The sequence below is a fragment of the Lipotes vexillifer genome, unplaced genomic scaffold (genome assembly GCF_000442215.2).
Source record: "Lipotes vexillifer unplaced genomic scaffold, Lipotes_vexillifer_v1.1 scaffold1387, whole genome shotgun sequence".
NCBI lineage: Eukaryota > Metazoa > Chordata > Mammalia > Artiodactyla > Lipotidae > Lipotes > Lipotes vexillifer.
The window spans coordinates 1,677,049-1,694,756 of NW_006790426.1; the positions used below are offsets into that span (position 1 = coordinate 1,677,049).

At 41.5% G+C, this 17,708-nt stretch overlaps 1 protein-coding gene across 1 annotated transcript in view; it reads right to left on the bottom strand.

Annotated features, from left to right (window-relative positions):
- The window catches only part of SRGAP3 (SLIT-ROBO Rho GTPase activating protein 3), a 257,414-nt gene that overhangs the window by 6,787 nt on the left and 232,919 nt on the right, over nucleotides 1–17,708 (bottom strand). Inside the window, exons 19-20 of the mRNA XM_007463719.1 lie at nucleotides 1,421–1,601; nucleotides 81–230 (exon numbers count right to left, since the gene is read on the bottom strand). Of these exons, the coding sequence (XP_007463781.1) occupies nucleotides 81–230; nucleotides 1,421–1,601 (331 nt within the window). The remainder of the gene's footprint in view (nucleotides 1–80; nucleotides 231–1,420; nucleotides 1,602–17,708) is intronic.

The following is a 17,708-nucleotide window of genomic DNA, read 5'->3' on the forward strand; positions in this document are numbered from 1 at the left end:
CCTCCTGTGCCCTTGCTTCTCCCCAGTCAGACACAAACCGGCACTGTATGAGCCACAAAGAATGAATCCGCGTTTCCTACCGGCCCATCACCCCCCCAAAGCCGTAATCCGAGATGTGCTCCGTGGGGGACTGGAGGTCGTTTCTGGAGGAGGCCTTGTCGTCCAGCAGTGGCCCGCTGCTGGCCTCGCTGTCGGCCTTTTGGCTCAGGCCATCCGAGAAGGCATCGTCCCTGGGGAGAAGGACAGATGTGAACTGGGAGGGATTCGCTCCAGAGAACCGACATGTGCTGAGACCTGAGGGGCTGGACCCACACACACCTCGTGGTTGAGCCGCTGCTGCTCCTCCAGCAGGAGGCCCTCTGTGGCACCACCAGGGCCTACCTTCTCCTCCCCTCATCTAGGCTCTTCTCTCCCAGCTGCTCAAGACTGGGATGAGCTAAAGGGGAGGGTGTGCTGGAGAAATGGGGGAGGGGGGCCTGCAAGCTGAGCCCTGGGCGATGAGCAGCAGTTTGGGGGTCCAGCGAGGGAAGAGGAAGGCATCTCCATCCCTCTCCGCACCCAGGGCTTTGAACAGGTGTGGGGGGCCTGGAGCTTGTTGGGGTGCCCTGCCCGCCTCCCCCCCATGCCCTCTCCCTGCCCTCAGAGGCCTGGGGACGTCAGAGAGCTGCTTTGGATCGTATTGTTGTTTGCCGAGCTCTGGACTTTTCTCTGTCTCCAGACCGTCCCCTCTGCCATCAAGACGTATGCCTTTGGCCGCCTCCCCTTGAGGCCCAGCTTGGTGGCTGCTTCCTTGGTAAATCAGTTCCACCTGAGGCAGACTGGAGCTCGGAGGGAGCGTGTGCAGGAACCTTCAAAGGCTTTCAAAGGATGGAAGGTGTAGACTTTCTGGGCATTATGGTGGGGCTAGGTATTTGGGATGTAGGGCTTTTTTTTAATGCCTAAAATTCTTTTTTAAAAAATAGTACCCTCTTAGCTGGAAATGAGGGGATGATTGTTTCTGCCCATCTACTGAGACAGCCACCTCGGGGTAGAGAATGGTGGGCTATTAAGAGGGGAGTGGGAATGGCCACTGGCTACAGGAAAGGCCCAGGACGGTGGAGGTATATGGCAAGATTCACTGGACACTGAGAACCATAGTGGGTGATCAACGCCCTGGAGGCCGTCAGGTGGGCCGGGATGGTGAGCCAAGGGCACCAAACATGGTCCCTGTGGACTCTGAAGGATGAGCAATTTGCTTATTTGTTAAGTGGGTCACCATTCAAAGGGAGGTTAGACATTCCATTCTTATGGAAGACCAAGTGTGTCATACCAGGGAGAGCAAATTGCTGTCATACAATCCGGTACTCTCATTCCTGTGCCCATTCCAGACATCACTAATCAATCATGGCATTCTTCACAGAAGATCCCAATTCCCACTCACATGTCCTGTACAACTATGTACTGATGTGGGATGAGCCCATCCACGCCGTTGTGACGACCCTCCCACCAGTCCTCGGAGGCGCGGTGGTACAGTAGCAGTGAGGCTCCCTTCTTGAAGGACAGCTCACGCGGGGACCGCCCCACGTAGTCAAACTTGGCGATGGCCTCGATCTGCTCCACTTCTAGAAGGAAAGCAAGGGGAAGAGCATCTATGAGGTCAGCAGAAGAGCAGCCCAGGAGCTTCACTCAGATGGCCCTGGCTTCTGTGGGGCAGCACAGACAACAAGCCTGGTGAAAACAGCGTGGGCTGGGGCTCAGGATACTGGGTTCTAGGCTCAGATCCACTCTCCATGCTGTGATCTCAGGCAGGCCATCTAACTTCCCCAAATGGAAAATGGGGCTGAAATACTACATCCTTACCTTCCACTGCCCCTCTTGTTCTCCACTTTTTAACACTTATTAAAACAATATTATAAGAAATTTCTTTTTCTTCTATCCCTTAATGCCAGCTCTGTTTCCATTTTTCCACGAACCCTTTCCCTCTTTGTTCACTTATAATACCACCAGTGGTTCTTACCTTTTGGGAAGTCAAACAGATGTTATATATGGATTCCCTTCCATGCAAAATATTGTACACAATTTTTAAGGGTTCCCAGAAGCTTCTCTTCAGAGCTCATTGTCATGGACTGAATTCTGTCTTCCCTCAAATCTAAATGTTACAGCCCTCACTTCCAGTGTAATGGTATTTGGAGATGAGGTGTTTAGGAAGTAATTAAGCTTAAGTGAGGTCATAAGGGTGGGGCCCTAATCTGATAGAACTGGTGTCACTCTGAGAAGAGGAAGAGACGTCGGAGATCTCTCTTTCTGTCTCTTCACGTGCACAGTGGAAAGGCCTTGTGAGGACACAGTGAGAAGGCAGCTGTCTACAAGCCAGGAAGAGAGACAACAGCAGAACCCAACCCTAATGGCACCTTGATCTTGGACTTCTAGCCCCCTGAACTGTGAGGAAATATATTTCTGTTGTTTAAGCCCCTCAAGTCTGTGGTATTCTATTATGGCAGCCTGAGCTGACTAACACACTCATCCAAGAACTTAATTTGGGGAGCGGGAGAATTCTTATGGGGGCTATAGATCAAGCATATCTCTTTGCACACGCACGTTTACCCATCAAAGCTTTATTCTTCTCTGGTCAGTGACAGGCCCTGCCTGAGTTAAGCAATGAGAACATAGCTCTTGCCCTTGAGACACTTCTACTGCCCAGCTCTGTCACCTCTTGCTTGTGTGACCGCAGGCAGGTTACATAATTTCTGTACATCTCAGTTGCCTTTAGGAGGATTAAACGATAATCCATGAAAGAAGACAAAAAGATGGCCAACAGGTGCATGAAAAGATGCTCAACATCATTAATCATCAGGAAAATGCAAATCAAAAGTCAAAACCATGAGATATCACCTCATACCTGTTAGAATGGCTATTATGAGAAAGACAAGAAACGATAAGAGTTGGCGAGGATGTGGAGAAAAGGAAACCCTTATGCACTGCTGGTGGGAAATAAATTGGTGCAGCCCCTACAGAAAACAGTATGGAGTTTCCTCCAAAATTTAAAAATAGAACTACCATGCGATCCAGCAATTCCACTTCTGGGTATTTATCCACAGGAAATGAAAACACTAAACTTGAAAGGATACCTGCACCCCCAAGTTCACTGCAGCACTATTTACAATAGCCAAGACATGGAAGCAACCAAAATGTCCATCGACAGATGAATGGATAAAGAAGATTGGTGTATATAAACAATGGAAAATTATTTGGCCGTAAAAAAAGAAGGAAATCCTGCCATTTGCAGCAACAGGAATGGACCTTGAGGGTGTTATGCTAAGTAAAATAAGTCAGACAGAAGAAGACAAATAGTGTATGATCTCACTTTTATGTGGAATCTGAAATCAAAAACAAACCAAACTCACTGATACAGAGAACAGACTGGTGGTTACCAGAGATGGGGGTGGACGAAATGGGTGAAGGGAGTCAAAAGGTACAAACTCCCAGTCATAAGATCAGTAAATCATAGGATGTAATATACAACACAGTGACTATAAATTGTGGTATATATTTGAAAATTACTAAGAGAGTAGGTCTTAAAAGTTCTCATCAGAAGAAAAAAAAAGTAACTCTGTGTGGTGATGGATGTTAAACCTGATTTATTGTGGCGATCATTTCATAATATATACATATATCGAAACATCATGCTATATACCTGATACTAATAAACTGTTATATATCAATTATATCTAAAAGAAGAAAGACACGAGACTTCAATACATTAAAAAAAAAGAGAGATACGTGAAAGTGCTCAGCATAGCACAGACATACAATACATTAGGTATTCAGCTGATAGTGGCTCTTGTGATTATGATTATAATTACTAATGGCTTTAGCTTATGGGGTGCGTCTACACAAAGAAATCTGAGCTGCAGAGAATTTAAGTGTTTTGCTCAAGACCATGCAGCTAGTGGTCTTTGGGAAGGAGACTTTTGGGGGAGCAGGACAGTTAAGCCTATGATTTATTTAACCTCTGTTATAGCTTGTACCCTGAGAGGTGAAAATGGGTAGAAAACGGTAGAAAATGGGTCATGTATAAGTGTTAATGTATTTGTATTTTAAAGCAAGCACAAAGATGTTTAATATTATAAAGAGAATGCATATATATATATATATATATATATATATACATACCTATATAGACAGACAGATCTATTAAATTCTAATAAACAAAAGAGTAACAAAGGTGGCCCCTGCTCTCTCTATCCTGCAGATACCTTCCCTGTGCCAAGCATCCATGGGACTGTCTCTTCTCCTGTCCTCGTGGATTATCTTGATTCTGCCCACGCAGCCTGTCCACCTGTCCATCATGGAGTTTTACACAGGTAAAAAGTGGCAAAGCCACGATACCTGGCTTTGCCACTTTTTACCTGTGTGACCTTGAACAACTTAGTTCTCTTTTCTAAGCCTCCATTTCCTCATCTGTAAAATGGGAATGATAATAATAGTACCTACCTTATAGGGCTGTCATAGGATTAAACGAGTTATTACACATGAAGTGCTTGTAACGGTGCCTGGCACACAATTAGCTTCATAGGAGAGTTAGTTGTTGTTGTTACCAGAGTTAATGACTCCTAAGGGCCATGAGCAGCATGGAAATCATCCCTCCCTGTTAATCCCCAACTCATGCAGGCACACTAGGACTCCTCTCTGTGAGCAGGTGGCTCAAGAAGACTGAGCCAGTGCCTCCATGAGATGCAGTGGCCTCTTGGTGGACCCAGCCCTCAGTGCCTGGGACAGCCTTCTGCAGACAGCAGGCCTCTGACAGTTAAGTCAGCTTTCCCCAGCTGGCTACCTGACAAATGTCTTTACCTGCTGTTCTGACATAGTTGATGCAAAATGACAGCCCGGCTAAATGGGTCAAATGAACTCAGATCTGGACTCAGAGTCATCTTCTCAATAAAATGGAGAGATCTCCGTGCTTCTTTCTGCTGCGTCTTTGAATCTCACGCCAGCCATGTGTTAGCACCACCTGGTGACCTGTGTGTCTGCCTAGCTACAGAGACAGAAAGGCCAGAGGGTTTTGCAAGCCCATGAGCTGAACCCCATGGTCTGCATGCTCTCAGGTTTGACCCCAAGGGCTTCCTCTGATCCCACCCCCCATAATGCTGAAGGAGCCGACCGGGCAGAGGCTTGCTCATTTCCAGAGGCTCCAGCAGTCACTGGTGGTGGTCTGGAGTGGCAGGTGGAGGAGCGAGGAAAAGTGGAAAATGTAAGGGGGAGAAAAGAAGAAAAGATGAGTAGAGCTAAGCTGCAAGCTAAGACAGAGCTCGTGTGTTTGCAGAGGTCACTATGTAATCGTGCGGGGTAGAAACAGTGATAATAGCTACCATTCATTAGGAAGTCTATTATTTGTTTTTTTCACACCTAAAATAGAACATGTGATTCTCCCTCTTACCACTCTCCCACACACCCTTCCCCAAACTTACTTCATTCCCTCATCTTCCCCATCTTAGGAAAAAGAACCACCATCTGCCCTGCTGAGGCCAAAGCCCTGCTCTTGGGCAATGCATATCTAATCCATCAGCAGCTCCTTCAAATTGCCCCCTGAATCTGACCAGCCTCACCACCTCCACTGCCACCCCCCTGGTCCAGACCACCACTGTCCCTCTACCTGGCCTCCTTGCTTTCATTCTTGCTTGCATTTCTCCCCACAGCAGCCAGAGGGATCTTTTAAAGTCATAAATTAGATCATGAAACTCTCTTGTTCAAATCCCTCTGAAGGCTTCCCATTGTGCTTAGAAAAAAAACACAAATGTCTCCTCACAGCTTATGAGGCCCTCCATGCTCTGGGCCCTGGAGACCTCAGTGGCCTTCTCTCTGACTACTCTCTCCTTCCCTCAGCCTGCTCCAGCCTCACTAGACTTCCTGATGTTTCTCCGCCAACACTGCATTATGATACTTTTCAAACACAAAGTAAAACTGAAAGAATTTTACGGTGAATATTCATATACCTACCACCTAAATGCTACTATGAACATTTTACTATACTAACATAAGCATATATCTGTCCATCCCTCTATCTATCCATCCATCCATCTAATTTTTTAATGAATTTTAAAGTAAGTTGCAGACATCAGTACACTTTACGCCTAAAAACTACAGTATAAATATTCACAGAGCCTTCTTAATGCTTTTAAAACATGCCAAGTAATCCTGCCACAGGGCCTTTGCACTTGCTATTGCCTCTCCTTGGGATATTTTCTTCCCAGACATTTGCATCATTCACATTTCACAAATATTTACTGACCACTGTGTGCCATTTTCTCATTTCTTTCAGATCTGTACCCAAATGCCAATGCTTCAGCAAGACCTTTCCTGGCCACCCTTCACTAACTACAAAAGCACCAACTTCAGATCACTCTTACTTTATTCTTCTTCATAGATCAAATCAAAACCTGAACTTTTGTGTGTGTGCACAAATGTGTAGTTTCCAAATCTGTTTACTGCTGATCTTTCCTACTAAAACGTGAGCTCCATTAGACAGGGATTTTATTTTATTTCCTGCTATTTTCCCACTTTTACAACAGTCCCTGGGATGAGTAGGCACTCAATACATACTTGTTACTTGCATGAACAAATTAAGCTTTTACCATGTGCCAAGGGTTCTACTTATGTTATCACATGTAAGTGATATCCTCACAACAGTAATCTGCACACTATCCTCATTTTACAGGTGAGGAAACTGAGGTTGAGGTGAAATGATCTGTCACGCAAGGGGCGAGTCATATAAGTAGAGAGTGATGAGCTGAGATCTAAGCCCAGGTCCCAGATATCATTAATAGAGCCTTCTTGATGTTTTTAAAACACAATATGCTTATTCCTGCTACAGGGCCTTTACACAGACACAGTGCAAATATGAATATACACATATACCATACTGTATGGTATTCAATTTGACTCCTGCTTATGGAGAGGCTGGTTAGGCCAGGTAGATGCCCCACGGGCCCTACAGGGAGTGAAGAAATACAGAGGCCATTCCTGAGCTAAAGAAGAGGTTGAAGGCTGTCTCCGTAGAGGCCCGGCTGGAGTCACACTTTAGAAAAGTCCCTCCAGGAGCAGAGCAGTTGCAGAATTGGAAAAGGACTGGAGGGGAGAGGCTGGAGGCAGGAGCAGTTCAGCGGTGGTTACAATAGCCCAGGGCCTGACATGGAGATGAAAAGACAGACTGGAGCTTTGGTTTCATTTCAGAATCTGAAGCCTGGAGATTTTGCAAATCCCATACTCGTTATCCTTCTCTACTTATCACCCAAGAGGAAGCGCAAATGCCCCTCTCTAATGATGCCACAACAGAGGAACCTTTTAGGTCACGGGAGAGCAGACGGCTCTGTCCCTCTCAAACCACCTCACTGCCCCCTGTCCACCCCGCCCCCACCACACACACTGTCTCTCCTCTTTTAAGAGAGAATCCTAATCTCATTAGGACCATTTATCAGAGGCCGCCGTCACCATGTTAAAGGGTAGGAACGTGGTTGTACCCTCTCTTCTCTCTCATCTTCCCTGCAACCAAAGTAATGAAATCACCTGGGGCCTGTCCACAGGGTCCTTCTTTTCTCCTCTGTTCACTCATGACCTTGGGTTCTTTCATTGCCTCTGGCTGCACCACCAGCTAGTATGAAGACTTTGATCTTATTTAAGAGGATAGGAGAGTGATCAACCTGGCAGGACACTGTGGGGAGATCTGCTGATCTATACCCTTCAGTGAAACTTGTGAAAAATGCAAAAACAAGCAAAGCAACAACGACTGAAAGCCTCTGGAAATGGTCCTACAGGCAAACAACAAATGAAGAAACATCTATTCAAGAAAATCTATGAAAATTCAGTAAGAAAAGTGAGAGTCTGTGCAATTTGAAACAAGACTACTCCCTCCCTCCACCAGCACCCCCAAGCTCAGGGAGGCAGACTCCACTTCAGACTCCTGTAGCCCGAATATAGGGCTTCCTCTCCCACCAAGCTTCCAGCAGGAGGGCTTTCTTCCCAGGAGGAGCAGAACATCAGTGTTTCTCCTCCTGCCCCCAGCTACCTGTTGCTGAGGCTAAGTGCCAAGTGAGTACGGTAGAGAGGTGAGGGCTCCTCATTGCACCCAACCTTCACTTACACAATAGAAGTTCTGCCTTGAGCACAGCACCAGTGAGAATATTCGGGCCCTGATCACCCTCACCCCACCTCATGAGGTGATGGTTCCTTGTGAGAAGAGGCAAGCTGAGAGGGCCTCAGGATGCTGCCTTCCTCTCCACAAAGCACTCAGCTCCTAGAATGCGGAGGTCACTCAGAAGCTTGCCATTATCCTCACCCCCAGCTCCAGACCTCTACCTCAGAGATTTTGCCTGGGGGAAGAAGAAGGCTGTAAAACAGCTGCTAATCTCTTCCCAAAGGAATTGACTTCATTTGCAACAGAGCTTGGAGAAGTTTAGGCCTAAGGGTGCTCTCAAGAACAGTGGAGATTGTGGAGAAAGGCAACTGGGGCAGGTTCACAGATTTAATGTAGATACAGCCCATATTGTAGGCCAACTATTTTGGAAGAGATAACCAGAGAATAAGACAGCTGAGAGGAGCCCTCCTAGGGTCAAAACAAATACCAAACAATGACCTCAGAAACTATTCCTTCAAAGGAGACAGAGTTTGATTGGATTGGTTTGTAGAAAAATGTATGACTGAGGACACTGTTAATATTTACAAGAGCCAGGACATGGAAGCAACCTAAGTGTCTATCGACAGATGAATGGATAAAGAAGATGTGGCACATATATACAATGGAATGTCACTCAGCCATAAAAAGAAATGAAATTGAGTTATTTGTAGTGAGATGGATGACATAGAGTCTGTCATATAGAGGGAAGTAAGTCAGAAAGAGAAAAACAAATACCATATGCTAACACACTTGAGGACACGGGGAGGGGGAAGGGTAAGCTGGGACAAAGTGAGAGAGTGGCATGGACATATATACACTGCCAAATGTAAAATAGATAGCTAGGGGGAAGCAGCCGCATAGCACAGGGAGATCAGCTCAGTGCTTTGTGACCACCTACAGGGGTGGGATAGGGAGGGTGGGAGGAAGATGCAAGAGGAAGGAGATATGGGGATATATGTATACATATAGCTGATTCACTTTGTTATACAGCGGAAACTAACACACCACTGTAAAGCAATTATACTCCAATAAAGATGTTTAAAAATAATAGAGCAAAACATGCAGCAATTAGTGGAGTTTAACAGCTGGATGTAGTCAGCGAAAGAGAACCCTACCGAAACCACTGTCATCCCAGGTAATTGTGGGCATATGCAAAGCTGTTCCTCTCTGGGAAGTAACATCAGGCTTAACACTGTATGTATGGGGGAAGGGAGGAAGGGGAACACAGATGTCACTGAAACAGTCCAGTCAGTTGTTAAACAAACACAGAAGCAAATAACAAATAAGCCTCACAGGGTAGGGAAGAGTACCCAGAGTTGTTATAATATTTCATCTAAAATGTCCAGTTTCCAACCAAAAATAATTAGAAGACATGTAAAAAAACCAAAAAGTATGAAAAAAAAAGTATGATGCAAACACTGGAGGGAAGTAAAAAGCAGACAACAGAAAATGCCTGTGAGAATGACCAGATGTCAAATTTAACAAATTTCAAAGTAGCTGTTACAAATATGTTCACAGCTAAAGGAAACTATGATTAAAGAAGTAAAGTATGAGGACAATGTCGAATCAAACAGAGAATATCAATAAAGAGATACAAATTATAAATGAAAAACTTCTGGAATTAGGGCTTCCCTGGTGGCACAGTGGTTGAGAGTACACCTGCCGATGCAGGGGACATGGGTTCGTTCCCCAGTCCAGGAAGATCCCACATGCCATGGAGCGGCTAGGCCCATGAGCCATGGCCGCTGAGCCTGCGTGTCCAGAGCCTGTGCTCCACAACGGGAGAGGCCACAACAGTGAGAGGCCTGTGTACCGCAAAAAAAAAAAAAAAAAAAAAAAAAAAAATTCTGGCATTAAAAAATACAGCAACTGAAATTAAACATTTATTAGAGGGGCTCAATAGTAGATTTGAAATGGCTACAGAATTAGCAAACTTGAAGACAGATTGATAGAAATAATGATGAAAGCTGAAGAACCAAGAGACAAAAGAAGGAAGAAAAATAAACAAAGCCATAGAGAAATGTGGGATACCATTAAGTGTGTCAACATACGTGTAACAGGAGTAGAAGGAGAAAAGAGAAAAATGAACAGAAAAAATATTTGAAGAAATAATGGCTGAAAACTTCCCAAATTTATTGAAGAAACAATAACCTACACATCTAGGAAGCTGAACAAATGCCAAGTAGGATAAATACAAGAAGATCTACATATAGACACATCACAGTAATGACACTGAAAGTCAGAGACATGGAGACAATTTTGAAAGCATTAAGAGAAAAATAACTTATCACTTACAGGGAACCCAAATAAGATTAACATCTGACTTTTCAGTAGAAACAATGGAGGTCAGAAGACAGTGGAATGCCACATTCAGAGTGCTCCAAAAAATAACTGTCAACCAAGAATCTTAAATCTAGAAAAGCTGTCTTTCAAAAGTGAGGCAAAATAAGGATATCTTCAGATAAGAAAAAAAAAACCAAAATGTGTTATCTAGCAAATTTACCTTATAAGAAACACTAAAGGAAGTTTTTTCAGGTTGAAAGCAAGTAACCCTTATAGTAATTTGAATCCACAGAAAAAACAGAGAGCACTAATAAAGATAATTATGTAATCACAAAAGAGTATAAATGCATATTTTTTCTCTTTTCTTCTCTTAACTTATTTTAAAAGCAAGTTTAAAAAATATATGTATAATATATGTATATAATGTATTGCTGGGCCTATAACACACAGAAATGTAATATATGTATAATATGTTTGCAATTAGAGAACAAAGGAGGTGAGAGCAAAGCTGTACTGGGCTAAGGAAATGGCTACAGATGGTAAAAAAAATAATTATAACAATGTGCTGCTGCATTTATAAAATTAACAGATGTAATATGTATATCAATAATACCACAAAAATACAGAAAGGGGAATACAACTATATATGAGTAATATTTTCACATATTACTGGAATTAAGCTAGTATAAATCTGAAGTTCATCCTCAGAGTTAGGACATATATGGTAGACCCTAGAGCAGCCATCTCAAAAATATAGTTAAACACAGTTTAAAAATCATTTAAAAACTTAAATACTACATTAGAAAATACTTAATGCAAAAGAAAGTAGTAAAGAAGAAAGAAAGGAACAAAAAACCATGACACATAGAAAACAAAAAAGGAAAATGTCAGGTAAAAATCCAACTATGTCAATAATAACATTAAATGTGAATGAATTAAACAATCCAATTAAAATGCAGAGACTGTCAGACTAGATAAAATAACAGGATCCAACTATATGATGTCTATAGGAGACATCTTTAGATTCAAAGACACAATTAGAGCAAAAGTAAAACGATAGGGAAACTATATTATGCAAACTACAGCCACAGGAAATCTAGAGTGGCTATCCTAATATCAGACTACACAGGCTTTAACACAAAAAAAATTACTAGAAATAAAGAGGTACATTTTATAATGACAAAAGGTTCAATCCATTAGGGAGATATAACAATGATAAATATAATGCATCTAATAATAGAGCAGCAAAATACATGAAGCAAATAATGTCAGAAATGAAGGGAAAAACGGATAATTCAAAAAAATAATAATTGGAGACCTCAACACTCTACTTCCAATAAGGAACAGAACAACTAGACACAAGATCAACAAAGAAACAGAAAATTTAACATTATAAACCAAGTACACCTAACATACATCTATAGAATGCACCACCCAACAAGAGGATACACATTCTTCTCAAGTGCACATGGAACATTCTCTAGGATATGCCATATTCTGGGCCATAAAGCAAACTTCAGGTAATTTAAAAGACTATAAATAATACAAAGTATTTTCTCCAATCACAACAGAATGAAACTACTGATTTCTCAATAGTAGGAAAATCAAAATTATGAAGAATTGAACAACGCCCTCCTAAATAACCAGTGGTCAAAGAAAAGATCAAAAGGGACATCAGAAAATACTTTGAGATGAATGAAAATGAAGACACAACATACTAAAATGTATGAGATGCAGCTAAAGCAGTGCTTAGAAATTTATAGCTGTAAACACCTGTATTAAGAAAAAGTAGAGCTCAAGTCAATAGCTTAAACTTCCACTGTAAGTCACTGGAAAAAGGAAGAGCAAAATATACCTAAAGCAAGGAAGGAAATAATAAAGATTAGAGTAGAAATTAATGAAATAGAGAATAGATAAATTATAGAGAAGGTCAATTAAACCAAAGCCTGGTTCTTTAAAAAGATCAAATTGACAAACATTTAGCTACAATGACCAAGAAAAAAAGAGAAGACTCAAATCACTAGAATCAGAAATGAAAAAGGGACATTATGGCCAACTTTACAGAAAGAAAAAAGGATTATAAAGCAATATTGTGAACATCTGTATGCCAGTAAACTAAATAAGTTAGATGAAATGAACAAATCCCTACAAAGACACAAACTACTGAAACTAACTGAAGAAAAAATAGAAAATCTGTAGAGACCTACAATAAATAAAGAGATTGAAACAGTTTAAAAAAAAAAGAGAGAGACCAAACTACCTGCCGGCAAAGAAATGCCTAGGCCCAGACAGTTTTGCTGCTAAATTAGACCAAACATTTAAAGAATTAATAACTATTCTTCACAAACTCTTTCAAAAACTAGAAGAGGAGGAAACGCTTCCCAACTCATTTTATGAGGTCAGTATTAACCTTATACCCAAATCAGACAAAGATGTCACAAGAAAACTATAGACCAATATCTCATGAATATGTGTGCAAAAATCTTCAACAAAATACTAGAAAACTGAGTCCAGTAACATATAAAAAGGATTTTGTGCCACACCCAAGTGGAATTTATCCAAGGAATGCAAAATTGGTTTAACATCGCCCCCATCAATTAATGTAATATATCAATCAATAGAATAAAAAACCAAAAAAATCACATCATCACCTCAGTAGATGAAGAAAAAGCATTTGGCAGAAGCCAACATGATAAAAACACTCAGCAAACCAGGAAAAGAATGGATCTTCTTCAACCTGATAAATGGCATCTATGACAAACCTACAACTAACATCATACTTAACAGTGAAATACTGGATGCTTTCCCCCTCAGGTCAGGTGCAAGGCAAGGATGTCCATCCTTATCACCTGTAATCAACATTGTACTGGTGGTTCTAGCCAGGGCAATTGGGCAAAGAAAAGAAATAAAAAGCACCCAGATTGGAAAAGAAGTAAAACTATGTCTATTCACAGATGCTATGATCTTGTATATAGAAAATCATAAGGAACTCACTAAAAACTATTTGAATGAAAGAACAAGTTCAGCAAGGTTGCAGGTTACAAGAACAATTATTAAGATCAATTGTATTTCTATACACTTGTAATGAACAATTCAACATGAAATTAAGTATACAATTCCATCTACATTAGCACCAAAAAGAATAAAATACTGAGGAATAAATTTAACAAAAGAAGTGCAAAACTCATATTCTGAAAACTACAAATTATTGTTGAAAGAAATTAAATAAGATATAAAAAATTCGAAAACATCCTATGTTCATGGATCAGAGACATAGCAGTTAAGATGACAATACTCCCAAATTGATGTACAAATCCAACGCAATCACCATCAGAACGCCAGCTGACTTCATTGTAGAAACTGATAAGCTGATTCTAAAATTCATATGGAATTGCAAAGAACCCAGTATAGCCAAAAAAATCTTGAAAAAGAAGAACAATCTTGAAAAAGAAGAACAAACACACTACAAAGCAACAGTAATCAAGACAATATTGTACTGGCACAAGGATACACATACGGATCAGCGGAATAGAATTGAGAGTCCAGAAATAAACCTATACATCTATGGCCAGATGATTTTTTACAAGGGGGCCAAGATAATTCAGTGGGGTAAATAATAATATTTTCAATTTATGATGCTGGAACTGCATAGCCATACAGAAAGGAATGATCAGACCATATACAAAAATTAACTCAAAATGAATCAAAATGGATTATCTAAACACAAAACCTAAAACTATAAAACTCTTAGATGAAAACAAAGGGTAAATCTTCATAAACTTGAATATGGCAAAGGATTCTTAGATATAACACCAAAAACATGACCAACAAAAGAAAAAGTTGATGAATTGGATTTTATCGAAGTTAAAAACTTTTGCACTTCAAAGGACACCATCAAGAAAGCGAAGAGACGACCCACAGAATATGTGTGCAAATCATATATCTGATAAGGGACTTATATCTAGAATATAGAAAGAGCTCTTTCAACTCAATAATAAAAACACAAATAGGGCTTCCCTGGTGGCGCAGTGGTTGAGAGTCCGCCTGCCGATGCGGGGGACGCGGGTTCGTGCCCCGGTCCGGGAGGATCTCACGTGCCGCGGAGCGGCTGGGCCCGTGAGCCATGGCCGCTGAGCCTGCGCGTCCGGAGCCTGTGCTCCGCGATGGGAGAGGCCACAGTGGTGAGAGGCCCGCGTACCACAAAAAAAACAAAACAAAAACAAAAAAACCCCACAAATAACCAAAGTTTTAACTGGGCAAGGGATCTGAAGAGACATTTCTCCAGCGAAGTTATACAAATGACCAATAAGCACAGGAAAAGATGCTCAGCATCATTAGTCATGAGAGAAATGCAAATCAAGGCCTCAACGAGATACCCCAGCACACCCACTAAGATGGTTATAATCAACAAGTCAGATAATAACAAGTATTGACAAGGATGTGGAGAAATTGGAACCCCCATACACTGCTAGTAGTAATATAAAACGGTACAGTCACCTTGGAAAGCACTCTGGCAGTTCCTTAAATGATTAAACATAGAGCTACTCTATGACCCAGCAATTCCACTCCTAGGTATGTAACCAAGAGAAATGAAAACATATGGCTGCACAAAAGTTGTATACAAATGTTTACAGCAGCAATATTCATAAAAGCCAAAAAGTGGAAACAACCCAAATGTCTATCAACTGACAAATGGATAAACAAAACATGGTCTGTCCACACAATGGGATAGTATTCAGCCACAGAAAGGAATGAATTCCAGATTCATGCTACAACAGGAATGAACCTTGAAAACATCATGCTAAGTGAAAGAAGCCATATACAAAGGCCACATACGGCATGATTTCATTATATGAAATGTCTGGAATAGATAAACACATAGAGACAGAAAGTAGATTAGTGGTTGCTTAGGGTTGGGGAGAAATGTGGGACGGAAAGGAGAGTAAGGGATGAGAGCTAAGGCCATGGAGGTCCTTTCTATCGTGATGAAAATGTTCAAAAATAACATTTTTTTGAAAAAAAAATGTTCAAAAATTGACTGTGGTGATGATTGCACGTAGCTGTGAATATATTAAACACCACTGAATTGTACACTTTAAATGGGTGAACTGTATGGTATGTGAATTATATCTCATTAAAATGGTTAAAATAAAAGAGGCAGTGAGATTCCTACCCAGGTTTCAGGCCTAAGCACGTGGTGCTGGCCAGTTTACCATCCCTACACTAGCAGTGAGGAAATAATGACATGACCATTGTTCTCGTTTTTCTATTGTCTTTATTTCTTACAGGGCAGAGTGGCAATCATTCAGGCAGAATTGGGCTTTCACGTGTAAACTGACTGAGATACCATTTTAATACCCTCAAAACCTTGCCTAATACATACAATATGGATGAATCTCCAAACATTATGCCGAGTGGAAGAAGACAGAGCAGAAAGACTCTCTTCACAATTCTATTTATATGAAGTTCTAGAATAGGCAACACTAATCTCTGGTGGAAAAAAATCACATCAGTGGTTGCTTCTTGGGCTTTTGGGGCAGGGACTGAGTGGGAAAGGGCATGAAGGAACATTCTGGGGTACTGGAAATGTTCTGTATGTTGAGAGGGGTTTGAGTTATACAAATTTTTTGCATTTGTAAAAACTCATGGATGAAACACTTAAAATTTATGCATTTCAGTGCCGCAATTTTACTTTAAAAAAAGAACCATGAACAATACTGGCCCTTTTTAATGATTTGCTTGCTGAAGCGTCTGAGGGAACATTCAGTGATGACTGAAACTTACTTTGCAATGTGTTAAAAATAAGATGGAGGGACTTCCCTGGTGGCGCAGTGGTTAGGAATCCCCCTGCCAATGCAGGGGACACGGGTTCGAGCCCTAGTAAGGAGGATCCCACATGCTGCAGAGCAACTAAGCCCGTGTGCCACAACTACTGAGCCTGCGCTCTAGACCCCGTGCACCACAACAAGAGAAGCCACTGCGATGAGAAGCCCGCACACCACAACGATCAGTAGCCCCCGCTCGCCACAATTAGAAAGCCAGTGCGTAGCAACGAAGACCCAATGCAGCCAAGAATAGATAGATTAATTAATTAATTAATTAAAAACAAAATAAGATGGATTGATGGATGGGTAGAGAGATACATGAAAAAGCAAATAAAGCAAAATGTTATCAATTATAGAAACTAAGTGGTAGTTAAGTTATATGGGTGTTCACAGTACAATTACCTTCAACTTTTCCGTGTGTTTGAAATTTTTTTATTAAAGAACATACTGGGAACCAGTATTTTAGAAACAAGTAAAAACCTTACCCTGATTTCTAGTCAATGCCTAGAACAATCTGATGAAAACTGTGGACCTCTTCTCAGAGGCACACGTTCCTACAGAAATAAAATTTTGCCTGTAATGGGCCTCCTAAAGCCCATTTATGGACACCTGATGTGTGCAAAGAGTTAACGGTTTAATGGCTTTCTAGATGTAGATGATGTGCAAGGAGTCAAGGGCAATTTGGCGAATTTGGGGAAAATATCAATGAAAGGATGATGGTGCACATTTTAACTATATGAGCACGTTTCTGTTACCAGTTTCAGTGGTTTCTTTGTCTGGCAGTCAGCTTCCTCATTTAGCATTGTATTAATAAAGTTGCTACTGACTGGCTGCCTTAATGTTTTCATTGTTTATTTCCGACAATCAAGGGTTCTTAGCCTAACCATCGTTTCTTCCTAAGTCTTGGAGACAGGAAGAGCAAGCACAAATGGATTTTCCACGCTCACACCCATGATGTGTTATATACTCAAGACAGGGCAGCGGGCGTCAGTTAGGTGCAGAATCTGCTGAGACAGCAAAGGCAGGAGACTCTCAAACAACTGGACTTGGTCCTCCAATTCGGTCACTCATTGGGTGAGCCATCGAATACAAGGACGTGGAGTTGTGGTGTTGTGGCCTATTTGACCTTTGAAGGGCTGGGCTGCATTCATACAGGGTACTTTGAGGAGAAACGAAGATACCAATGGATCCCCTACATGAAATGTCTTAGAGGGAAGTAGGTAAGAAATCAGGCAGTTAGGCTGCCAATAGATAGTTACATCAATAAAATTCTTTGGACTCGGTTTCTTTATCAGGATCAGAAAAGATTTACACTGGATACACAGTCAATTAATGTTTCCCAGCCATCTAGTGGTCCCAAGCACTGTGCTAAGCTCTTTCATGTATGTCACCTCATTTTAACCTAGACTACAATTCTCTTGCTGCTGCCATTCCCATTTTACAGATAAGGA